Genomic DNA, 25,392 nt, shown 5'->3' with positions numbered 1-25,392 from the left:
TCTAAAATTTTGTTGTTATTTACGAACCAAAATTTTAAATCTTCTCAACTCTCTTCATTTCTTTTGTTTTTTTGACAATTTGGCACCGATTAAAATGTTTCTAATATGTTTTCATAAATCAAAACATAAAGTTTCTTATCTAAAACACCTATTTCAACCAAAAATAAAAATTTTTTTTTAAAACTTAGGTTTATAAATTTCAATTTTTTGTGTTTATTGATGTTTAGGTCCTGAATTGATTCAATTAAAAACTATTTTATACATTTGTGATTATTTCTACCATTCTAGTTTTATCAAAAATACTTAAAAATCGAATTTTTCAAATAGCCATACACCCAAGCACATCAAAACCATTGCTTGGTGTTTTGAAAGTGTAAAAAAGAGAAATCTGAAAATGTAGGAGAGAGAAATCGAAAGCATAGCGAACGAATACCGAAAAGAGAAATCGATAAAATTTGAGAGCCTGAAATGGTGAGAGAGAGAAATCAGAAACACAAATGAAGAGAAATTGTAATGAATGGTTTAATTTATTTGAAATAATTTCAAGAGCATTTTTGTCAAGTCATGACTAAATATGATTAAAAATAGTTAAATTTATTTTGATAGTTATTTTTAAAATGTCCTTATCAAGAAATACTATTTCTCATAATTTTCTCTTTCGCCTTTTTGCAATACTTAAGAATGCCAATTTTCTCAACTTTTTTTATGAAAAAAAAATATTTGTCATTAACATATAAGCCTTGAAGTTGACGAAGAACAATCTTAATTTGCACTCTATTAAGAACAAAACAATAAAACGTCATTCCATTACCATAAAGGAATAGGAATTACATCAAAAGGAGCTTGAAGTATCAGTGTAATACTATAATATTTTGAGGGAAAAAAATGATTAAAAATCAAAGATTTAATAAGGATTCCCTCAACCACTCCTCGATCTTTTGCGGTCCGTCGGTGGCCTAGTTAATTATTTGGCATCTATGAATTTCCCTGTTTCAGTATGTTATATTGTAAAGATTAAATCAAGTAATGGGTTTTGATTCTTCTAGAGGGTGATTTTCTAGTAAAGATTAAGAATGTTGTCGTTAAAAAAGAAAAGTAAAAGGGGTTATGAATTATGGGTTCATCTCATTGCCGCCCTTTCGCACCTTTTCTCATGTTATTTTCTCTCTAGTCTGCTGATTCGTTAGAGGCTTACAGGGAGCTAGCCTGGTGGCATCCTGGTGGCGTAATATCCAACCCCACCAGCTTTGCAAAGGGCTGGATCACATTCCCAATCAATCGTGGAGACAGTGGAAACACGATGGAGGGATTATACAATACTTCCAAAGAAACCTTGCCCCCTGGGGGGGAAAATTATTGGAAGAATCATCATGTCAACGGCCCCTTGTGAGAAAATCATTGGTGAAAAAACTTATGTGGCGACATGTCTTAGCTCCTTGGATGACCTGCCAACGTGAACTCTCTATGTTCTTTTCGTGTCCTCTATTGGTAAAAACAATGTTAGTCATTTTCATCCTGCTCAGAAATTTCTCCATCCCTTCATGCGTCCAAAAATTTCTTCATAGATTATTCATGAAACAATGAATTTCCTCCATTCTGAACCTTGCATTTGTTTCCTTGTATTCTAGTATATTGACAGCGAGATATTACTGTCCTTATAATTCTAGTACAATAACATGGGTAGTGTAAACTGTAAACTAGATTATTTCCTGCAAGAAGTAGGCTTGACAGGTTTTCTTAGCCCTTCCCTGTTTTTTATGAACATGCAACAGTCAATTCCCTTCCGATAATGTAAAATCATTCTGAAGAATTTATTTGACAGCTAGGCAGCTATTTCAAACCATCCATGCCTTGATGCTTGGCCTGTCTTTAATTCTAAAATCTATATGTATCCAAAACTCATACCAGTCTAAATGCTCGAGTCAAGCTCGAGTGGTGATGCTAATGTCTTGCCTTTGACTGTGATTCCACCGAGCAACCCTAATTGTACTTGTTTGAATAAAGGTGATTTTTTCCAGTTAATCACAAATTACTGGTTTCATCTGGGGCTTTCAAGACATAAGGTTCACTGATATAACCACCTGTACTTTTCAAGGCATGAGTTTTAGTTTTAGGATTTTGTTAATAAGCGTCGTACTGAACATTTATTAGGGTGCTATCTATATATTTTCCACATTAAATATACTAATTGACGGTAGTTAATGTGATTGTTTACCATGTGTCGAAGGAAATTAATTGTTCCAACTATCTGAATTCTGAGCTTAACTTCTGGAGGAGGAATCCAACATCTTTGTTGAACATTTGAGCACATGCATTCAACGCTTGCATATATACACCCCCCGGAGCTGTTTAAAGCCCTTAGGCATGGGCAGCATCCAATTAATGGAACACTAACAATGCCAAATTTTCTGGCACCAAGGTTCAACAGATTCTGGCTTTGGGAAAAAGAAAATGAATGATAAAGATGGAAAAAGAATCCTTTTATTTTATGTGTTTCTTAATTCTTTTATAACAGACCTTGAGATGAATGTGGTATTTGTAAATGAGAACGGTCATGAAGTTTTGAATGCTATAAGTACTAAATACTAATGGAAGCAAAATATTCCAGAATGTCATTGCTTCCCACACTAATGAAAAACAGCGACCTGGAAATCAGTCCTCAGTATGAGAACCTGTTACTTCTGAGATATGTTGCGAACAGTGACAAATTGTTGAATCTGTTCTGCAAAGGTTATCACCTTCTCCTGGAAGAGCAATTAAATGCAACAGGTTATAATTCTAGCAGGTTTTCAGATACTATTGTTCAATTACATGCTGCCATTGCTGGTGGCGCACTGCTGTTTTAATGGCGGTCACCATGACAAATTAAAGAGGCAGTTTCCAGTACTTGTCTATAACTTAGTGAGGTAAGTGTATCTTTGTCTTAATGTCTTTGATGAGATCCCTCTCTTCCTGTCTTTGTTCGAGGGCTTCCAACATCAATATAATCGCTGCACTTGGTGTCTTTTTGTTAGTCACTGCTATGGATCTTTGTGATATTTTTCGTACTAGAGAGCCAGTGAGGTGAAATTCTCGATATAATTATCTTTGGATGGATCTTGGGTAACAGTTTTCTCTCCTCTTCCTTGGTACAAATTGAAGTTATTTGTACGGATTATGGACTGTTAAACCATGACAACAGATTCCACCTACCATCTTTCTCTGCCACTCTAATTATTAACTACGGTATTAAATTTACTTTAAAAAAATATATATTTTTAATTAAATTATTGACTAATTTTCGATGAAATCGTCAATTCTTTTGTCCTTCCATGTTCAGATTGCATTAAATATGGTTGAATTTCGTATTAATTCTTTTCCTTTTTTAATTTAGATAAGAGATCTCAACAATAAGCAGAATCTCTTCTATCTAATGCTCCACATTGCTAAATCAAATAAACAAATAAATAAATATATATGTATATAATATAAATAAAAACCCTCCACGTTTGCTTAATTAACGAGGCGCTGCATAATTATTTTGGGTTTGGTAGCATATGAATGCTGACATTTAACTATTGATAATTTCGTCTTTTGTGATAATGCAAACCTGTTAAAAGGAATTCTAATAATTAATTACCAGCCAAAAGTTTACCAAGAAAAAGAAATATTCCCTACATAATTAATAAATACTCTAAACATTGTAAGCTAATACTCAACTTTAGTATAGCACTAACAAATCAATATTTATAATTAAACACTTGAAGAATCATATATAAGCACCATAATTTCATCTAAATCATGACATAATAAAACATTTAATTATTATTTAATGCAATGTAAGATGTGTTAAAGTAAGGACAGTAGGGGTACGGTTGAGCTGACTATTAGAAGTTGACTTCCCGATATCTACATGGAGTGATAATGCTAAGAATGGTAGGTACATAGTTATTGTTAGGTGTTAGCAAACCTTTTCTAGTAGTGCTTTGGACGATTGAAATTGGTGTGGTCTCACCAATCACGCTGGTTTACATCAATGGGTAGAAGATCAACAACAAAACCGTACTCTTCTTATATAGAAGATTAAAAGATTGGTTTAATTTTAATTATTTTGTCTCAAGTTTAAACCAATAGTTAAGCTAAGGTTAAAACTTTGATTAGCATTTATTATCATGTCAAACCATTTTTAATTAAATACCAAGACAAATGTTCTTGTTTCTGTTTATAATTTCTTTTACTAATTAAAAAATAGCTGATGAGTTTTGATTTGTTTATTGGGCCATGAGGTTAAAGGCTGAGAAAGCCCATGAGCTTTTTGCCTGAAGATGTGCAGGGATTGTTTGCGGGTGTGATCTACCACAACAAAATTGCAACTTCCATTTCAGTACAGTCTCGAATCCTCAGTTTATCCCAATCCTTCTCCGCGCTGGGTTTTGTTGTTGGAGTTTGGTATTTGGCCAATAATCCAATCTGTTGTCACTTTCCTTGGAAAAGACATGGGGTCCTGCTAGCAAGAGAGAAAAACAGGGGAAAAGAAAAACTTTACCAGGAAAAATAGAAAAAGAGAAAGGGAGCAGTGGGATACAACAAGAATTGTCCTTTAATGATTTGAATTGGTTTGGATTTTGTTGTTGTTGTTTTGGTGGGGGGCTTTGTTTGATGACAATGGTCGTAGGTATGTGCCGCACCTTTCGCGATCGATCACTCGACCGATGCTTCCAGTGTTTCCCTTGTCTCTCCGATCCTGGTACCATTTCTGCTCGTTTCTTGACAAAAGAAATGCATTTTACTATGTTCTTGTTTTTTGAAATTCAGTTGAGTTGCGGATAATTAGTTGATTACTTGCCATTTTGTCCCCATTTTTTTAGTAAGCATGGTCTTTCCTTTTTCACTCGGTTGAATTCCCTCATTTGCTTTGTTTTGTTGATGGGTTCTTAGCTCGGAGGTCATCATTGGGTTTGAAAGTGGCATTAGTGATGCTGCATCTGATATACGCTGGCATTCTCTTCCTTTTCGATAGCGATTTGATACAGAAAACGAAGAGAGAACCATGGTATGCATGATTGTCCATTCTATATAATTGTTTCTATTTTCAATGAAAATTCAAAGTTGGATGCTTTTGTTCAATATTTCCACGTAATGATTGGTTTATCCTCAAGTTAATGCTTGTATTGCATAATAACATCAATATACAAATCAATAGAACACATCTTGCGTGTAGCAGATGTCTTGATGTTCCTCTGTTCCTTCTTTCCCAAGTCACTTGGTTTAGTTTTTTGTCTCAAATCTTTTAGTTTGTAATAGGTACGAAACCTTGAAGCCTTTAATTTACTTCCTTTCCCCATTTTCTCAGGTACACTGCTTTGTATTTGTTGTTATTTTTTGCCACGTTGGTGCAATACTTTATTACTTCTGGTTCTTCTCCCGGGTAAATATCAGTGTGCTATTAATCTCAAGATCAAAGATTTCAACTGTGTAATGTATTTAGAGCATTTTTCACTTTAATGTGTTTGTTTCCTTTGTTGTTTTTCTACTTTTAGTTATGTAGTTGATGCAATGAGGGCTGTTAACGAGACAAATGTGATATATAAGAAGTCATCAATAGCCTCAAAGTAAGCATTTTTCCTTTCTTTTTCCTTCTCCATTCTTTCTCTCTTAGATCTTTTAGAATTTGGAACTACGTTATTCTGGATATAATGATCTAATAGAAATAGAAATGCATTTATGCTTCTTGGAATCTTACTATTTGTCATTTTCTTGTAATGTTTAAGCAAAGACAGCCTGCTTCAAGCAAAAATGGAAGCTTGATTGTCACTGTAGAAGGGAGTCAATCAGCTAGAAGTTTTCAAGGGAATAATGTCGCATCTTGGACAAAGTTGGTGATGGACATGTATCCCCTTGGAACACCCATTAGGTATGTAAAACTTCATTGACTTTGTGAATAATCTCTGACTTTTGTCATGCAAACCATCAGCAAAAAGTAGAAGTTACTGGAAGTTTATTGAAAATTATAAAACTACTGACTTTCTCTTGGATTTTGCAGGACTTGCACTTGCTCCTATTGTAATGTTGAGCAGGTACTAAGATCTCAATTTTATGTCCTTCATATGATATAACTTATTTTCCATGAATCAAGATTTCTTGGAGACCTCTGTTTATGCTGTGTTATTTAACTGGCTGGTGCATGCTATTCTTGGCTTTGTTTAATGTATATATCATTAAAAAGAATACATATATGAATATTTGTGGCTTTGTCAGTGAGCATTGAGGCCCATGTACTCATGAAACACATGAACTTGTGTCATTATTGTAGCTTTTTGTTGGATGTTCGTTGCAAAAACTGTGTAAAGAATTGGTTCTGATTGTCCAGAAATCTTTTTGGATGTTACTTTAATGTGATCTTATTACTTTTCATATTGCATGTGATGGTTACTTATATTTCTTCTGGTACCATTGCAGCCTCCTCGAGCAAAGCATTGTCATGATTGTGATAAATGTGTTCTTCAATTTGATCATCATTGTGTATGGCTCGGAACATGCATTGGCCAGGGTAATCATTGCAAATTTTGGTGAGTCTACATCTTTTTGGATATGTTATTTGCCAATAGTTTGTGCCCTAAGTTGCTGTGGTATAATTTGCTACAGTATTTATTTTTTTTCTTTCTCTTTATAATCTGATTTGGTTTTAAACTGTTTACATGCCTCCTCCAGCTTTACTTCATCCCAGGAATGGCATATATGATTTTGCATGCATGCTAATATTTTTTCCCCGGCAGTCACATATTTCAAATATATTTTCCGAACTTGTAACCTATTTGTTTTCTCTTGTCACAATTTGTAAATTTAGGTGGTACATTTGTGAAGAGACAGCATTGTGCCTCTGGACTGGCATCTTGTACATTACATACCTGAAGGCCAACATATCAAGGGCTTGGTATGTTATATTATTACAGTACCTTTTCTTTTTAAGGTGTTGATAAAGCAGTTCCAATATTGTTTGACTTTTGTTTTCATTTGGAGCTTGTGTATTTGCCTCCTCCTTCGCTTTTTTCGGTTTAGAAAGACCTTGTGTATTTACCTGAATCTGAAATTTGACCTGGAAAAATATTGTTGTCAGGTGGAAGGCTGCTATTATGATTCTGCTGTTGATTGCCTTGTCAATTTCCATAATTTTTCTGCTTCTTCTTCTCCTTTTTCACAGGTATGTTTGGTCATTTTTTACTTGTTTTCAGTGTCAAATTTCAGATTTTGATTAATTTAAGCAGCAGCCTTTCTATGTTTTTCATGTTATGTACCCATGAGCACTTTTCTAATTTGGGATCTTTTATTTTTTATGCAGCTATCTTGTTCTGACAAATCAGACTACTTATGAACTCGTTAGACGTAGGCGTATCCCATATCTAAGGTTTGTGTATGCTGTTATTCTCTTCATACTGTTTTGTGTCATGCAAATTATGCACTAGATTTGTCTTGAAAGTACAATGTCCTGTCATTATGTATGTCCTACAGATCAAAAGATTATCATGATTTGATGTTCATAGAATGCATTTCATTATTTACACTGTTGCAGTGAAGTGAGAATAAAGTATTAATGAAAGACTGTCAGGAGTCTAAATCTGTGCTATAATCTTGGCTTGGGACATTTTCTTCAGCACAGATTGAGTGCAATTTGTGTTGACAGCTTTACATAGTTGCCATTTTTGTGATATGCAGGGGGATTCCTGAACGAGTATATCCTTTCAGTAAAGGAGTTTGCAGCAATTTGTATGACTTCTGTTGTGTTCGAAGCAGCAGTTACAGTTTGGAATCTTTGCCCTCAGCTCAAGAACTTGAAGAAAAGTCAAGGCCTTATACTTGCTTAGATGTTTTAACCTGTCGTTGCTGCTGATATTGTAGGGCTATGTATCATTTACTTTAAATCGATTCTTTACCCTAAAAATTTTAGTGTGAGATTGGCATAGAAGCAGTGATGTGCAGCCAATTGTTCTAGTTACTAAACATGGTTCACTGAAGGTCGGGTTGCTTACCAGTTTTAGATATGTATCTGTGATGATTCAAGATTCTTTTGTTTTGCTGTGTTGAAGAATTTGGAAATTTTTATTCACCAGATTTAAATGTCTCCTGTATGCATTTGTTCAGTATGATTGAAGAAGTTAGTGATCAAATCCTAACCATCTCTATGTGAGCATCAAGCATCTCAAGGCATCCTTTGAAATCTTAAAAACTGTTGTTCAGGTTTTGAAATTAAGCTTAGAAGGTTAATGACACAGTGCCATCTTCCATTAACAAGAAAAAGAATAAAATTTGAAAGAGTTGTATACCCAAGTCCCAAAAAAATACACTGCTCTTTAATTACAGAATAAAATTTGAGAGCTTCAAAGCGAGCTGCAAGATCATCATAATCTGGCAATTTGGGGTGAACACGCTGAATAGAATCCTGTTTATCATAAGATGAAGGTACTGGTGGTGGAGATCTTTCAGGTGGGCGTTTAATGCTGCCGGAAGCATCTTCAGTTTCTATTTCTTCATCACAATCTGATTCATCAAAATTTGAAAGAGTTGTATACCCAAGTCCCAAAAAAATACACTGCTCTTTAATTACAGAATAAAATTTCTGTCTCAAGGACATTTCATGCAAAATAAATGCATTATCAAGTGTTGATACTATATCATGCATAACATCGTATATGATATCAAGTAAACATAAAATCTGAATCCCAACAAAACTCAAAGCTGGTTTACAAGCATCTGATTTCAAGGTAGTGACTTGCGATACTTGAGAGCTTCAAAGCGAGCTGCAAGATCATCATAATCTGGCAATTTGGGGTGAACACGATGAATAGAATCCTGTTTATCATAAGATGAAGGTACTGGTGGTGGAGATCTTTCAGGTGGGCGTTTAATGCTGCCGGAAGCATCTTCAGTTTCTATTTCTTCATCACAATCTGATTCATCGAACTTTATATCTGAATGTGCAGAAGGGGAATTGTTGCTGTGTCTCCTGAAGGTCTTTCCAACTTCCACATTGTTAGGTCTTGCTTCCTCACTACCCGGATAGTAATTAGACCTTTCAAAACTCCGAGATTCATATGTTCTCCCAGGGACCGGAGGATCCATGTGCTGAGAATTGACTGGAGGATAAGTAGGAAGAAATCCACCAGCAGAATTCGCAGAAAGGTTTCCAAATCCAGTAATGATGCTTGAATCATTTAAACGTTTAACATGACCAGATGCTTCATTAAATAGATTACTGTCTCGGTTTGCCAAATAAGCAGCAGCTTGAGCAGCAGCAATTGCTTTTTTTGCAGATTCTTCAGCTGCTTCAGCAGCCGAGACTGTGTCTTTAAAATGCATAGAGCCTTCTCCTCTACCAATTTTTTTATGTTGGTAAAAAATCAGAACAAGTTAGCAAATAGTAATGGGGAATTTTTGTTTGTAAATTGTCAGAGAGCAGATGTAAAAAGTATAATTGGCCAACTTACCTAGTCATTAGCTGTTTTGTCTCGAGAGAATGATTTGTTGCAGGTTTCACAGGCAAGCTGGTGGCACTAACAAAAGTCCGTGGTCCCTCCTATATTTCAATTAGAAAAGAACATAACTTTAGATTGACAACGAACTTAAAATTTAACACTTGGTGTGTGTGAGCAAGTAAATGCGTAAATAATAGGCAGAGAGAGATGGGGTGAGGGGAGAGGAACAAACTATAAGCTCTTCTGGAGGTTTGAGCAATTCCTTCTCTGATTCAGTTGTATCCCATTCTATGTTGTGTTCTTTGGCTATTTCCTTCATGACTTTCAACTTTACTTCACCAGTAGGAGTTTTTACAGAGAGCTTGTCAATCAGCTACACAGACAGACAAGGCTGTATCAGTCTTCTCAAAGAACTAGATATGATCAGGAAGAACCTCTTCAAAGTGCTTAACAAACAGAATTATTAACATTGCTAAATAAAAAAGCCACTGATTTAGGAAATTTGAATTAGAGTGCAATCATCTTTAAAGTTAAAGCAAAAGAAGAAGCCTCTATGATATCACACAATGGAGCAGACCATAGAAGCCAATGGCTGAAAGGATAGGAAGACAAAGCTCACCAGGCGATTAACACCACAATTGGGCCGCAGATCGGTGGCTGCAGATACAAAATCTTTTCCATATTTCTTCTGAAAGATATCTCTAATTGCTACTAGTTCTGGAATTTCAGCACACCTTGGGGCAGCAAAAATCAAACTAGCAATTCCTTCTTTCAGATCAGCAGGGCATTCCCTGGAATGATCGGACCTATTTAGCAACATCATGTAAAGAAGCTCTAGAACGTAACAGAGATATCAAACTGTCTCACCTTCGCTTAGCAATGATGGAAAGCCTGGCTACAACTAACTCACAGAAGAGCTCAATGAATTCATTTGCAGCCAAAACATTCTGTTCTCTTATGACATGTTCAACCTACAATTACCATATCAGAGGCATTCATTGAGCTAAATACCCGAATAATGAAAATGAATATTCGTAGATAATGAAAATATAGAAATACCCGAATACGAGCTGTGGCATCTTGACCGGACTGAAGGAGTAAGGCAATGTCGCGCCTCATCTGCTTCACCACCACCTGTCTCTTGTTCCTCAGCAGCTTTATCCTTGCTACCGCCATCTTCGCCGCTGTTTTGCTACCAGTTGACAAAAGTAGTAAGTAAACAAAAGAACTAACACCTGCTTTATTTATTCTTGAAGAAAATGCAAAGAAAGGAAACAAATCGAAAACCCCAGAAAAGGAAAGCCGAAAGCTTTCACTCATTTTATCAGTTTTTTACGGGAAAGAAACGAAAAAAGAAACACCCATAACCCGAGAAAGAAAGAAGATTTGCTGGGTTCGTACCATTTGGAGGAGTTGAAGCCGTTTCGAAAGAGAGAAAGAGTAAGCTTCATGAGCTTCTTGGAATGGGCAGTGGCAGCACTCGCCACCGTCATGGCTTCAACCACCCTTAGCAGAAGAGAGAGTAAGAAGAAGAGAGAGAGAGACAGGCAGACGGCCAGTAAGGAACAGAAGAAGCGCGTTTAGAAAGGTTGGATTTGCAACGGGTCGATGTGCTTACAAAGCAAAATGAAACATTGGGATTTCCCACTCTCTCTACCACCGACTTCGCCTGACTTGCGAGACAGCGTGGGACAAAGTAGCCGTTACGAGATTTGACACGTGGGGAGGAAGAAAACGGAGTCATACGTTGGAAGCATCCGATGCATGTTAGGATTAGATTGGGCCTAAACTTCGCTCCAGATTATATAGAGAAAAGCCTATTAGCCCAATAACCATTGGGCCTCTGTCAACCCAAAATTACCCGTCTATTTGGATCCAAAAATACCAATCTTTGAGAAAGTTGAAACTATTATTTAAAAGTAAATCGGTTGATAGTTTTTTTTATTGCTATTATACATGAAATTAAATCTTTTTTAATATGAAAATTCATTAAATAATTTCAGAATAACTGATAGTGCATGGGATAGAAATAGCTAATAAAAAGAAAACAATGGTGGCAAAATTGAAAAAATCATAAGTGATCTCCTAAATCACCTTCAACATAAACACTAACACTATTGCTTGGTAAACAAGGTTACCCTGAAACCTTATTGTAACAGGAAAAGCATTTGCATGGCCTTCTCTATATATTAAGTATAACCCTTTCTCTCTGGTTCCAGCTTGATTCTTTTCAAGAGATTTCATTTAGCGTTTGAGAGCTTCGTTTTTCCTTTTTTGTCTTTTTCATCAGAGAAGGGTTTTTGCATTTGAACCTGAAAGAGAGGATCGTTTGTTTCCTCGGCGCTTGCCTACTTCAAGAATGGATTCAGAGCCCTTTGTTACTTTGGTTTTGTTCCCTCTTCCATGTGGTGACTGTATGTCCAGTTCAACTGATAAGGGAAAAGAAGACAAGAAAAGGGAAGAACATGACGTGAACAGCTGCCAGGAACCGGAGGTTGGAGGTCTTTCTTTGGACCTGAGTTTGGGTTTTAATGATAGTACTTGTACTTCTAAGAAGAGAAAGAGAATGGAGAATCCTAGCAGTGCAAGAGGAGTTTCGTCCTACAGAAACAAGAGAACTAAAGTTGACAGAGAAGAAGCGAGAATGTTAGAGTTGACTGAATTGAGGCTGGGCAATGATCCTTATTGCATTAAAAAGACGCTTACTGGAAGCGATCTTGGCAACATGTCTAGGCTCATGCTGGCAGCAGAGTACATAGAATCTCACGTTTTCCCATTCTGGAATGCTGATCAGCTTGCAAATATTAAGGAAGGCTTGGCAGTTTCTGTGTGGGATTGTGATACACAGACAGAACATGAGCTGGTTTTCAAGCGGTGGAACAAGAGGGCCAACGTGCTTATCAAGAATTGGGTCAAGGACTTCGTGAAGAGGAGAGAACTGAAGCTGGGAGATGAAATTGGACTTTACTGGGATACATGCAATTCAAGATTCCAATTTTCTGTCCTTAACCGAGTTGCAAGGAACTAAATTTTTTGTTTTAATATCTTCTTTATCAAGTTTAGTTTCTAGTTTATTTTTTAGGGTAATTGGATGTAGTTTTTTCATTTTACGTTAATCAACTACAAGAAAAGTTTAGTTAATTTCAAATAGAATTTTGGATCATTTATTTGTTCAATTTCAATGCTTTGGTTGTTTTTGTGCTTATTTTGCATTAGCCTTTTATCATTAATTCTATGGTTTTTCTTGCTGCATTTTAATATATGGTTCATTATGCTGTCTTTCCATGCTCTCTCTCTTCTTAAGGCCCGGTTTATTATTGTAACTGTGTTTGTCTTTCAGTTTCTGGTATCATTGTTCTCTTGTGTGCCCGAACTGGAGGCTTGTGGTTTATTGCATATTTCATGTACGGCTCAGCCTGTTTCTTGTCCAGGTTGTAGCCTGGCTTTCTCCAGGCGTTCTCGATTTGCCGTTATGGGTTGCCTTACGGCTAATCCACCACTGTAATTTTACAGTTTCTTTAATGAAATTCCACTTTTGGCCTAGCCAAAAAATAAAAAAATATAATAAAAAACTCCTTCATGCTATCTTCAAATACTGTCAATCCCCTCCGCACTAACTTTGAAACCAATGACCACTTTGAAGGCTTTGGCTTCAACAATGACAGTGACAGAAGTAACAGGAGTGTGTAAAAGATGGAAGTAGTGATCAAGCTTGCTTCTCTAAGCAATCCAGCCACTGCAAAGAGATGATAGTTTTGTTCTAACTGGGGAAAGTCCCTGAATATGTTATCCTGCTTCAATGATGCAAGAGAATTTGCAATTCCATTTTTCATGGTCTTCCTAGAGGAGATGTAAGCACTGATATTGCCGTCAATGCTTAGCATCCATTGTGTTACCGCATATATATATCCAAGTGCTTTTTTTTGAAAGGTTGAGTTCTCATTAAATGCGAGGGAATGGAAAATTCACCTCTATGAATCATACAATCAACAACACTGACTCATGATTTTGAGGCCTATGCCCATAACAAACAGTGAGCATAGCCTTCCAAATCACCACAGCACCTATCCCACATATCAGCACTATCACCTCTGTACACAGAATTCAAGCAGCAGATTACCAGCTCTACCACAGTAGCTGTACACTCAAACAAAACCACTATTTACCTAGACACCGCAGACATATCTGATAACAAAACTCAAGACGCCTCTGCCTCGCATTTAGTTCAACACTATATTAGCCTGCAGAATCGGGGAGCAGCCAAGACCCAATCCAGAACAGCCAGTCTCATGTCAGCAGCGAACAGCCAGTCTGCAACTTGAAAAATTGTCCTTATAAAACCTTGCTATAGCTCCCATATAACAGCAGCCATCCGTTAATCAACCACAACCACAGGCATCACTGCTCTTCCTCTCCCATACAGGACACCTCATGGCATGCGGGCCAACATACCGCATGCACAGTCATGGCTGACAGCATGCCAAGTTACCTCGCCAAGTCTGCCATGTTTCTTTCAATCATCCCTTCCATTTTCCTGATCAAGCCATCACGCTTCACCCACCGCCGGACTTCAGTAGATCCAAGTGCTTTAATGAACAATCTAACAAGAAGTCATTGACCCATTTTTCATTGTGATGCTGAGCCGAAGCTTTCTGGGTGAGATGCAAGTTAGGAGGATCCTCTAGGCCCAATCTTCGATCCAGATTTCACAAAGAAAGAAACCCATTTGTGAATAAGCATTGGGCCATGGCGACCCAAAATTTCCGTCTCTTTGGATCCAAAAAGAGGTCTTTGTACAACGAATGTTTGAGTTTTCTTTATAAAAATTAAAAATTATAAAAAATAATTATATTTTTACATAAATTTGGATTTTTTATTAATACATATTAAGGGGTTTTCTTCAAATAGTAAATATCAGTCCTTTACTTATAAGCGAGTCTAATCTTTTTTATCAAAGCACCAATCATTCTAATAATGCTTTGACATAAATTTCATAAATGAAACCGTAAAATACATATTCTACTCCTATTCATATTTTTATTTTGTTCCTACTTTATTATAATTTAAACCAAATATATACGCTTTCAATAATAAACAAAAAAAGTTGAAAATTTTATTTAAAATTAAATCGGTTAATAAATTTTTTTATTGCTATTATGAATTAATTATTTTTAATATGAAAATTGATTAAATAATTCCAGAAAATTAAATTGATAGTGCATGGGATAGAAATAGCTAAGAAAAAGAAAAACAATGGCGACAAAATTCAAAAGATTATAAATGATTTCCTAAATCATTCTGAACATAAACACTAGTTACTTACTAAACAAGGTTCCCCTGAAATATTATCCTGACAGGAAAAGTATTTGCATGGCCTTCTCTATATATTGAGTATAACCCTTTCTCTCTGGTTCTAGCTTATTCTTTTCAGGAGATTTCATTGAGCGTTTGAGAGCTTCGTTTTTCCTTTTTTCTTTTCCATCACCGTAAACAGACGATCGCTTGTTTCCTTGGTGCTTGCCAACTTCAACAATGGATTCAGGGCCCATTGTTACTTTGGTTTTGTTCCCTCTAACCAGGCAAGAAGAAAAATATGCGGTCGCTGGAGAGAGTACTAGCTATGAACCTCAAAGAAAGGAAAACTGCAGGGAGAGTGAACATGATGTGAACACCTGCCAGGAACCGGAGATTGGAGTTCTTTCTTTGGAACTAAGTCTGGGTTTTAATGATAGTACTTGTACTTCCAAGAAGAGAAAGAGAATGGAGAATCCTAGCAGTGCAAGAGGAGTTTGGTCCTGCAGAAACAAGAGAATTAAAGTTGACAGAGAAGAAGCGAGAATGTTAGAGTTGACTGAATTGAGGCTGGGCCTTGATCCTTATTGCATTAAAAAGACGCTTACTGGAAGCGATCTTGGCAACATGTCTAGGCTCATGCTGGCAGCAGAGTGCATAGAATATCATGTTTTCCCATTCTGGAATGCTGATCAGCTTGCAAAAATTAAGGAAGGGTTGTCAGTTTCTGTGTGGGATGGTGATACACAAACTGAACATGAGCTGGTTTTCAAACGGTGGAACAAGAGGGCCAACGTGCTTATCAAGAATTGGGTCAAGGACTTCGTAAGGAGGAGGGAACTGAAGCTGGGAGATGAAATTGGCCTTTACTGGGACTCATGCAATTCAAGATTCCAATTTGCTGTCCTCAACCGAGTTGCAAGGAATTAACCATTTTTTTCCTTCTTTACCAAGTTTAGTTTCTATTGTTTTTTAGGGGTAATTTGATGTAGTTTCTTCATTTGAGGGTAATCAACTCTAAGTAAAATTTAGTTTCAAAGAGAGTTTTGGATCATTTATTTGTTCATTTTCAATGATTTGGTTGTTTATGCTTATTTTTCATTAATTAACTGGTGATTATTCAGTCTATGATTTTCCATGCTGGATTTATATTTGACGCGAAGTATAATCAGATCTTTCCTTTTGCATTCCTAAATCTCCATTGTAAAAATGTTGTTAATGGCTAACCAAGTTAATTCATGGTTTATAGAAACGTGTACTGATTATATAACAAATTGAGGATGCACAAACGATAATTCAAAGCAACTGAAACTCAGGTTTATGTTTACAGGAAATAAAAAGACCCCTTCAACTCTTTGAATTTCCTTCTTTTCTGATGCTAAAACCACTGATATAAGATATGCTGACAATCGTGTTGGAACGTTGAAGAGCCAGTAAAGATATTCTATGATTAACCTTTTTAAGTGGTGGCAAGACCCTGGGTCTAATATTAACCAAATAAAGCCTGAAAAACAAAAAACAAGAAGTTAAAGCTCAAACATAACAAGGATTTGAAAGAAGTAAAGTATGTTCTCGGCGTGGTGGTAGCAGCCCTTCCCTGGTTTATTGGCTGTTTGTTGCGTACCCCGGTGATACCTGTCTCTTCCATGGGATGGTTTTCTATGTGGTGCCATTGCTGCCTTCTTCGGTATTGACCATGTTTTTTACTATGATGTTTGGTCTAGTCTCCAGTTGCAGGTGTTGCGGTATTCTTTCAAATGGCTGCCGCCTACTGTGTCCATGTTGGTGGTTGTTTTGTTCTATTGTTTGTTATGTTGTTTGCTCTTGCTGGCCTGGTTTTCTGGGCATGGCTTTCTGTTCTCCAGGTGCAGGTGTTGCTTTATTCTTTCATATGGCTGCAGCTTATTGTGTCCAACCACGAGTTTTTCACGCTTTGAATGGCTTCACTGATGCGGTTTGTGCATGGCTGTTTTGACAATGGTTGTTTTATGGTGTGAAGCTCCTCCTGTTTTTAGAACCATTTATGGTCAGCTGTCTGGTATATTTAACAGAGAAACTGTAGTATGGATCAAGCTCATAGTACAAGCACTCCAATCCATCTTTAAAACCTTCAAAGATAGCATCCAAAGATTCCAATCTTACCTTTGCAGATTGAATTTTCTCTTCCTCGAAGGCAACTCTTGAACTCTGCAGTAGTAAGTTGCCAACTGAAGCACCCACTCTCTCTAACTCGTTCATGGTCTGCTGAACTCTTCAAATGCTGTCAAACCCTTCCGCCCCAACTTTGAAGGCTTTGGCTTCAACAATGACGGACACAGGATTGACAGGAGGGTGTGAAAGATGGAAGCAGTGATCCCTGAATATGTTATCCATTTTCTTCAATGATGCCAGAGAATTTGCAATTCCCTAGCGGAAATTTAAGCACTGATATTGCTCTCAATGCTTAGGTCTCCAGCACTTTGTCTCATCGACAAATGGCATGCCTTGTGTTACCGCATAGATCCAAGTGCTTTAATGAACATTCCAACAATTCATTCTCCCATTTCTCATTGTGATGCTGAGCCAAAGCTTTCTGGGTGAGGGGCAAATTACGAAGATCCTCTATGCAAGTATACAGCTCTTCTGGGCCTAAACTTCAATCCAGATTTTATAGAGAAAGAAACCCATTTGGAATAGTTATTGGGCCTCTGTAACGCCAAACTTCTGTTTCTTCGGTCCAAAAATCCAAATCTTTAGGGCTTTTTTGCTGGACAAATGTTCAAGTTTTCTTTTAGCCAAATTTAAAATTATCAAAATTAAGTCCCTAAGACCCCTTTAAATAATAAATAAAAAATATTTTTTATTAATAAATATTAAGGGATTTTCTTAAAATATAATTTTAAATCTTTAATTATATGCTAGTCTAAGTTTTCTTTACGAAAGCACCAAAATATCTTTAAAATATTTTTATGTCTATTTCATAAATAAAACCATGAAATAAATGTTCTACTCCTATTTGCATTTTATTTTATTCCTACTTTATTATACTTTACAAATCAAATATATATGCTTTCTATGAGAAATAAAAACAATGTTGAAACTATTATTTAAAATTAAATCGGTTAATAAATTTTTTTTTATTGCTATTATACATGAAAAAAATTTATTTTAAATGAAAATTGATTAAATAATTTCAGAAAAGCTGATAGTGCATGGGATAGAAATAGCTAAGAAAAAGAAAAACAATGGTGGCAAAATTCAAAAAAATCATACTCGATCTCCTAAATCACCTTCAACATAAACACTCATTACTTGGTAACCAAGGTTACCCTAAAACCTTATTGTGACAGGAAAACCATTTGCATGGCGTTCTCTATATATTAAGCATAACCCTTTCTCTCTGGTTCTAGCTTGATTCTTTTCAGGAGATTTCATTTAGCGTTTGAGAGCTTCGTTTTTCCTTTTTTGTCTTTTTCATCAGAGAAGGGTTTTTGCATTTGAACTTGAAAGAGAGGATCGTTTGTTTCCTCGGTGCTTGCCTACTTCAAGGATGGATTCAGAGCCCTTTGTTACTTTGGTTTTGTTCCCTCTTCCATGCGGTGACTGTATGTCCAGTTCAACTGATAAGGGAAAAGAAGATAAGAGAAGTTTTGGAGTTGGGGAGAGTAATAGCTATGAACGTCAATATCAAAGGGAAGAACATGATGTGAACAGCTGCCAGGAACCGGAGGTTGGAGGTCTCTCTTTGGAACTGAGTTTGGGTTTTAATGATAGTAATTGTACTTCCAAGAAGAGAGAGAGAATGGAGAATCCTAGCAGTGCAAGAGGAGTTTCGTCCTCCAGAAACAAGAGAATTAAAGTTGACAGAGAAGAAGCGAAAATGTTAGAGTTGACTGAATTGAGGCTGGCCCATGATCCTTATTGCATTAAAAAGAAGCTTACTGAAAGCGATCTTGGCAACATGTCCAGGCTCATGCTGGCAGAAGAGTGCATAGAATCTCATGTTTTCCCATTCTGGAATGCTGATCAGCTTGCAATAATTAAGGAAGGGTTGCCAGTTTCTGTGTGGGATGGTGATACACAGACTGAACATGAGCTGGTATTCAAGCGGTGGAACAAAAGTGCCAACGTGCTTATCAAGAATTGGGTCAAGGACTTCGTGAAGAGGAGAGAACTGAAGCTGGGAGATGAAATTGGCCTTTACTGGGACACATGCAATTCAAGATTCCAACTTGCTGTCCTTAACCGAGCTGCGAGGCATTAACTTTTTTTGTTTCTTCTTTATCAGGCTGGGCATGATACATCTATTCCCCATCTAAGCTCTAGCTTGAGGGATTTACATAGGTTTCGAACTGTTTTAGTCTTTTTCATATGTTCTATTCTATTATAAATGAATAGTCCTCCACATTGTGGAAATAGATTCTTTTGTCTTCTATATGAAAAATATGAAAAGAGAGGTTTACAGTTTCTATTCCTTTTTTAATGTAATATAATTTTTTTTATTTTAAGTTAATCAACTCTGAGTTAAATTTAATTAGTTTCAAATAGAGTTTGGATTATTTATTTCTTCAACTTCAATATTTTGACTTTGTGCTTATTTTGTATTAACAGTGATGATTAAGTCTATCTTGTTTTTTATGCTATATTTTATATCTAACATATGATACGTATAATCAAATTTCACCTTTTGCATTCCTAAACTTCATTGCAGAAAAAATTATTAATGGTCAAACAAATTAATTCGTAGTTTATCAAATTATGTACTAATTATATAACAAATTGAAGATGGAAAAATGATAGTTTAAAGCAATTGAAACTCAATTTGATGTTTACGAGAAGATATAAAAAAAAAAAAAACTTCTTCAACTCTTTGATTTTCCTCCTTTTCTGATGCTAAAAGAACTGATATAAAATATGCTGACAATCTTGTTGGAACTTGGAAGAGCCAGTAAAGATGTTCTTAAATTAACTTTGTCATTTATGATTCAATGAAGTCCTTTCATGCTGTTGCAAATGTGACATTTTACATTACATTCCAGTGTTTCACTATACATTTTGATTAATGCACATTATTGGTACACCTAAAACGCCTAAAACCTCAAGGAGATGGCCACCTCTCAAATCTCAATAGATTGGAGGATATAATTTTTACATGAGAAAAACTCTAATGAGAAAGTATATTTAGGAGAGAAACCCTGGTATGGATCAAGCTCCTAAACAAGCACTCCAATCCATCTTCAAAACCTTCAAAGATAGCATCCAAAGATTCCAATTTTACCTTTGCAGATTGAATTTTCTCTTCTTCAAAGTCATCTCTCGAACTCTGCAGTAGTAAGTTGCTGACTGCAGCATCCACTCTCTCTAACTCGTTCATGTTCTGATGCTCTTCACATGCTGTTAGACCCTTCCGCACCAACTTTGAAACCAATGACCATTTTGAAGGCTTTGGCTTCAACAATGATGGAGACAGGAATAACAGGAGGGCGTGAAAGATGGTAGTAGTGATCAAGCTCGCTTCTCTTAGCACTCCAGCCACTGCAGAGAGATGATGGTTTTGTTCTAACTGGGGAAAGTCCCCGAATATGTTGTCCATTTGCTTCAATGATGCAAGAGAATTTGCAATTCCCTTTTTCATGGTCTTCCTGAAGGAAATGTAGGCTTTGATATTGCTCTCAATGCTTAGCTCTCCTCCCTTGCTTCGTCGAAGAGCTGATTGAAGTTCCCTAGCGCTTTGTTTCATCGACAAAATGGCATCCCTTGTGTTACCGCATAGATCCAAGTGCTTTAATGAACAATCTAACAATTCATTGTCCCATTTCTCATTGTGATGCTGAGCCAAAGCTTGCTGTGTGAGGGGCAAATTAAGAAGATCCTCTACGCAAATATTCAACTCTGCTAGGCCAAATAGACTGGTGCAAAGTGTTTCAGCATTTGATGATGAAGCGCCCTGCCAAGACCTAAGCTTGTTCAACTCCTCTTCCATTCTAAGCGTGCTCGGATGTGATCTAGCTGGAAAGCTGATGGATCGGACACTGTACCGGTTAGTAGACTTTGAGGAGAAAGCAGCCATTGTTACTCTTTTCATTCTAGAAAGACTCAACTAAGATGGAAGCTGAGTACCATTATCCAGTGCCATATATTTATACCAACAAATTGGGAGATGGAAAGTAACCAGAAATCAGTGAAGGCCCATGTGGCAATGTGGAAGGCATGTGAAGACAGTGTGGGAATTTTCCTGTAGAATGTATTATGTTGTCACATATCCCACCAAAAATGACTTAGAAACTTGCCCTATTTAAAACCATCCCATGGTTCTGATTTGGGTACCGTGAATCTCACTCTTGGGATTTTGTTTCTCATACACTTTGGGTTCATTAGACCAATCTGCATGTTTCCATCATCTAATGCACCACTGCCACTGCCAAACGCCGACCTAGATTTTTCTATTTGTTCTATTCGTGGAAGTTGGCTAACATTTAAAGAAATGTGGCCAATCTAATGTTCTCCGGATATGGAGGGACCTTGAAACTGTGTTGTTTTGAGATCCCAAAAGATCAGGATTTAAATGGACGTGGTAGTTCATATATATAAAAAAACAAAACAAAAGATTGAAGATATCATTTATATTTGGGTACACGAGTGGTACCTCATCTATATGTTCCCTCTAAGGCTTGCTAGCTGAGACTTGCCGGAGTAAGACATCAGTCTTCTACTTGATATACTATAATCTGATACAGATAACAATGTTTTTTGCTAACATGGATACATGAATGCTACTACATTAACATTCAACTTGTTAGGAATAAACAGCCGCCTGGTTCTTCTTATGGGTTATATGGCCAACCTGGAGGATGATTTCTAGAGTGAGTGAGGGTAGATTTCTGGCCTTCCATTTTGTAAGTTTACTTCTCTGCATTTCCAAAAGATTATACAATTACCCTTTCGTTGACTTCTAGTATGGCTTGGTACACAATCTTTGTATGGCATTCTTGGTATAATTAACGCAATGAAATGTAGCAAAGATCTATACGAATTAACTGTATCAATTCCATGATGTAGAAAAATGTTTCAGCCGGCGCCTGCCCTGAATGAAGCCGCAACCAATACCAGGACTCCAGGAGCCTCTGGTGCACCTTGAATTTTCCTATAATAAATTGTTTTTTTGCTTTGAAAAAGGGGGTCGAGCGTCTGATCTACCTGATACGAGAAATCTTATCGAATGCTGAGCCTTAACTGTTGGAGTAAAGGGTAATCAACAAAAACATATAGAACTTCTAAAATTTACTCTCGTTCAGACACGTGTTAAAACGTTAATTAATGCCCTGGTCTGAGTTCCCCTTTCCGTGGGTTCGTCGCCAACACGTGGAAGAGCTCAAATCACTTAAGTCAATAACCTTTGATTTAAAAATCAACATGGCAGAAGTAAGTGATTTCAAAGGGATAAGAAAAGAGAAAGGTGCAGCAGCTTTCCTGCAAGGTAATCAGCCATGGGAATAAATTTTGCCATGAACATAATCAATACCAGTAATTACCAAGACCGTTTAATTTCCTTGACATGGTATTTGATCATTGACTAACTCATCTGCACATTAGTTCAGGACTTACCATTGCTGAAAAGCCTTATAGCAGACTAGGCCCCAAAAAACGGTGATCAAGCTGTCAAGTTGTAGGCCTAAGAATTTATCAGGAATGTGAATTTGATGGAAATCCAGTCTGTTCAAGTTCTCGACCTAACTTTAGGAACTCTGGTGTGTGGATGTCAGTTCCAGATCCAGTGTGATATAGGCACACCACGGAAAATTGCAAAATTCTTTTCCTTTTTCTGTTGATGAATGCAAAATTAGTTTTAACCAATTTTCAAAAAAAAAAAGTTTTAACCAAACTTCTTGATAGTTCATTCCAAATCATGCTTAGTCTTCTATCTTAGGATCCCCAAGATTGCTAGTGTATAGCCTAAATTCTCTATATCAGCAGATTGTTTCTAAGGAAAATTCTTCAAATTTACAGAGCTTTGAAATGCTGGGATGTGAACTTTAATTGGTAAACCCAGATTTGAGATGTCTGCAGTCTTACAGTCTTATTGATTGCTTTCAGCAGCAAAGGATTTTGACATCCAGGATGATTTAATGAGGATATGATTTTGAAATGGCTTGTTTCCTTATCCCATCTCATCTTCACCCTTATTCTTTGAAGTCTGGAGTATGTTTATCAACAACTCAACGTTGATAAGGGGTACAAGCATAGACATTGCTCACATGGAGTCGTTATCAACCGAGGTAATGGTTTCTCTCCAGAGAAAAATCTTAACGTCAGCAGAAGAAATTAAGAGAAAAGAAAGGGACAGCATAATTTCGGTTGTCAAAACTTAAACTTATATTCCATTCTATAATTGTAATTTTGTACAATGTACAGATATTTTGAATTGAAACTGAAATCCCCAGGCATATCCTCTAAAGCTTGGATGCTCAGCAGGATTTGCCATATATATCCATGAAAATCATCTATTGAGAGACTATGTTCAAGAGAGAGGTTCTTGCTTTGATCAAGTGCCTAAACACGCATTCGAGACGGTTCTCTAGGCCTTCAATGCTACTCTCCAAAGCGACCAATCTTTTATGTGCAGTTTGCATCTTCTCAACATCGGATGTGTGTCTGCAAAGTGCAGCATCCACGCTTTCCAATTCATTTACATTCTCTTGCTTCTCTTCACATGATATTACCCCCTTGTGCATCAGTTTTGAGACCAGAGACCATCTTGTTTGCTTTGAGGAAACTAGTGCTGACAAAAATGAGAAAAGGGATTGGAAGATAGAAGTATTCATTGCATTAACTTCTCTTAGCACCCGAATCACAGCTGAGAAATGATGATCCTGATCCAGGAGGGGTGATGCTCCAAGTTTGTTGTCCATTTGCTTCAATTCTGTGATCAATTTCTTTCCCTGCTTCTTCATCTCCTTCCTGAAGCAAGTGTAATTAATAATGTCGTTCTCAATGCTTGAATCTCGCTTCCTCCTTCGCAGAGCAGATTGAAGAGCATGAACACGTTCCTTGAGTTGAAACATGTAATCCCTGGCAATACTACAGATATCTAAAAGCCTCACAGATCCATCCAACAATTCATCAATACATTTCTCGTGTTGATGCTGGGAGAGGACTTGTTGGGTCGAAGCCAAGTTGAGAAGATCATCCATGCACTGATACAAGTCTTCCAGTCCCGAAAGACCAGCACAAATCGACTCAGATGTTGACAAAGGTGATGCTTCCCAAGTTTTGAGCCTATTCAGCTCATCTTCAATTCTAAGGGTGGTAGGATGTGATCTTGAAGGCAAGCTAATTGATCTTACATGGTATTTGGCAGCCATTTTAAAAATTTTGCTCTTTTCTTGTTTTTCAGAGCTTGAACTTGAAATGGGTTTCTGTCAAATCAGTGAATATCTATTTATATAGAGCCATAAACAAGAAGAGGTAAGGCAAGGGCATTGAATTATAATGTGACCATCATGTGAGTCAGAGTGGGCTTCCCTTTGAATTCGGATGCCTTGTCACGTCATTCACCAGCACGCCTCAAATCATATTGCTGTTCATTTAATCCTCTCATAATGCTAAAATATGTATGAGGTGTCCTGTTATTTTGTCATTTCTGTGTTTCTTTATGCATGTAACCTAAAGAGTCATCACCTGTTTTGCCTCCCTTCCTGCCACATTACCCAACCATTTTCCAAGTTTAAGAATTGCAGCTGCATGGCTTACCTGGTTTGTCTCCACTTGTAAGACCCTTGGAAATTGAATAATATTGTTCTCGAGATTGAGATCCAGATCTGTTAGATAAACCAAGTGCAAAGTGTATAATTTATAGCTTATTATAATTCCAAGACCTTGATCATAGCATAATAAGAACCCCTTGTTTTGCTATTTTATTGTGTGCACGAGTGGCTTGTACTACTCTTGTCTCCATCATTTTAACTATTTTACTAATAATGCTCCATTTTGACCTTGTCTAGAATCATGCCTTATTTTCTTTCATTTTCTAAGCCATCAGGGAGGCACACCTGGGTAGTAAGAACACGTATAGTCAGGCATCTCAATTCTCAACACGTGTGACAATAACAAGTTCTTTCCATAATTGAATTGGGTGAATCAGCATTTGGCATCTGGCTGTTTGGGACAGGTGCTGCTCTTTTAGGTATGAGGTAATCTGATGACAGAGGAGGGGAGAAAGGAAATAAAGAAGGCTAATAACAATCTGGAAACCAATTACCCAAAGCTCTTGAGAATGTGAATTGGAAGGATTAGTTTAGGCTTGAAGCAATCATGGTTTGTAGAAAAAGCAAGATGTTTTCAGTAAGATTTCAGAATCTAACCTTAATTGCAGACAAACTTGGTAACTCTACTACCACTGATAAAGGGGTTTTGTCTCTGCTACTTGCCTTTGTTTTCTCATAGCTTTTTCTCCTTGACTCAGGTCTTTGGAAATTATAATGAAGATTCATCATTCCTTTAACATGTTAATAAAATTGAAGGCATAATTAAAAAATAATGACAGTCATCATTCCCTGTGATCGATTCTACGAGGTTAAACTCTGTTTAGTGTTCCAAAACAGGAATGTTGGAATGCCGAAGTAACAGTTTCAAGTCTGATCCATATGTCATTCTAAGATCAGAGGAAACAGAA

General features: G+C 36.8%; 5 protein-coding genes across 5 annotated transcripts; 2 read left to right on the top strand and 3 right to left on the bottom strand.

Annotated features, from left to right (window-relative positions):
- On the top strand, positions 4,294–8,098 carry LOC18610686 (protein S-acyltransferase 10). Its single transcript, XM_007046500.2, has 11 exons — positions 4,294–4,726; positions 4,918–5,032; positions 5,333–5,407; positions 5,520–5,591; positions 5,756–5,893; positions 6,023–6,056; positions 6,439–6,548; positions 6,827–6,913; positions 7,097–7,180; positions 7,319–7,384; positions 7,693–8,098. Exons 1-11 carry the CDS (start codon positions 4,639–4,641, stop codon positions 7,865–7,867), a joined length of 1,044 nt encoding a protein of 347 aa, XP_007046562.2. The 5' UTR covers positions 4,294–4,638; the 3' UTR covers positions 7,868–8,098.
- Positions 8,519–11,114, bottom strand: LOC18610685 (IST1-like protein). The gene is made up of 7 exons (XM_007046498.2): positions 10,851–11,114; positions 10,509–10,641; positions 10,317–10,420; positions 10,069–10,240; positions 9,682–9,822; positions 9,462–9,550; positions 8,519–9,346 (listed from the first exon to the last, which is right to left on the bottom strand). The coding sequence occupies exons 1-7, from the start codon at positions 10,940–10,942 to the stop codon at positions 8,734–8,736; spliced, it is 1,344 nt and encodes a 447-aa protein (XP_007046560.2). The 5' UTR covers positions 10,943–11,114; the 3' UTR covers positions 8,519–8,733.
- On the top strand, positions 18,271–18,984 carry LOC18610681 (putative B3 domain-containing protein At1g78640). Its single transcript, XM_007046494.2, has one exon. The coding sequence runs from the start codon at positions 18,271–18,273 to the stop codon at positions 18,982–18,984; it is 714 nt and encodes a 237-aa protein (XP_007046556.1).
- Positions 19,790–20,798, bottom strand: LOC18610680. The gene has a single exon (XM_018121436.1). It carries the CDS (start codon positions 20,788–20,790, stop codon positions 19,885–19,887), a length of 906 nt encoding a protein of 301 aa, XP_017976925.1. The 5' UTR covers positions 20,791–20,798; the 3' UTR covers positions 19,790–19,884.
- On the bottom strand, positions 22,907–24,300 carry LOC18610679. The gene has a single exon (XM_007046492.2). It carries the CDS (start codon positions 24,080–24,082, stop codon positions 23,222–23,224), a length of 861 nt encoding a protein of 286 aa, XP_007046554.2. The 5' UTR covers positions 24,083–24,300; the 3' UTR covers positions 22,907–23,221.

The sequence above is a fragment of the Theobroma cacao genome, chromosome 1 (genome assembly GCF_000208745.1).
Source record: "Theobroma cacao cultivar B97-61/B2 chromosome 1, Criollo_cocoa_genome_V2, whole genome shotgun sequence".
Taxonomy (NCBI): domain Eukaryota; kingdom Viridiplantae; phylum Streptophyta; class Magnoliopsida; order Malvales; family Malvaceae; genus Theobroma; species Theobroma cacao.
This window is presented reverse-complemented; position numbering and strand designations above follow the sequence as displayed.

Coding starts and splice junctions, on each gene's coding strand:
- LOC18610686 (XM_007046500.2), top strand. CDS start 4,639: ATGACAATGGTCGTAGGTATGTGCCGCACCTTTCGCGATCGATCACTC. Junction 4,727..4,917: donor CCCTTGTCTCTCCGATCCTG/GTACCATTTCTG, acceptor ATGGGTTCTTAG/CTCGGAGGTCATCATTGGGT. Junction 7,385..7,692: donor AGGCGTATCCCATATCTAAG/GTTTGTGTATGC, acceptor TGTGATATGCAG/GGGGATTCCTGAACGAGTAT.
- LOC18610679 (XM_007046492.2), bottom strand. CDS start 24,082: ATGGCTGCCAAATACCATGTAAGATCAATTAGCTTGCCTTCAAGATCA.
- LOC18610685 (XM_007046498.2), bottom strand. CDS start 10,942: ATGACGGTGGCGAGTGCTGCCACTGCCCATTCCAAGAAGCTCATGAAG. Junction 10,421..10,508: donor ATGCCACAGCTCGTATTCGG/GTATTTCTATAT, acceptor TGGTAATTGTAG/GTTGAACATGTCATAAGAGA. Junction 10,241..10,316: donor TCCATCATTGCTAAGCGAAG/GTGAGACAGTTT, acceptor CGATCATTCCAG/GGAATGCCCTGCTGATCTGA.
- LOC18610680 (XM_018121436.1), bottom strand. CDS start 20,790: ATGGCTGCTTTCTCCTCAAAGTCTACTAACCGGTACAGTGTCCGATCC.
- LOC18610681 (XM_007046494.2), top strand. CDS start 18,271: ATGGATTCAGAGCCCTTTGTTACTTTGGTTTTGTTCCCTCTTCCATGC.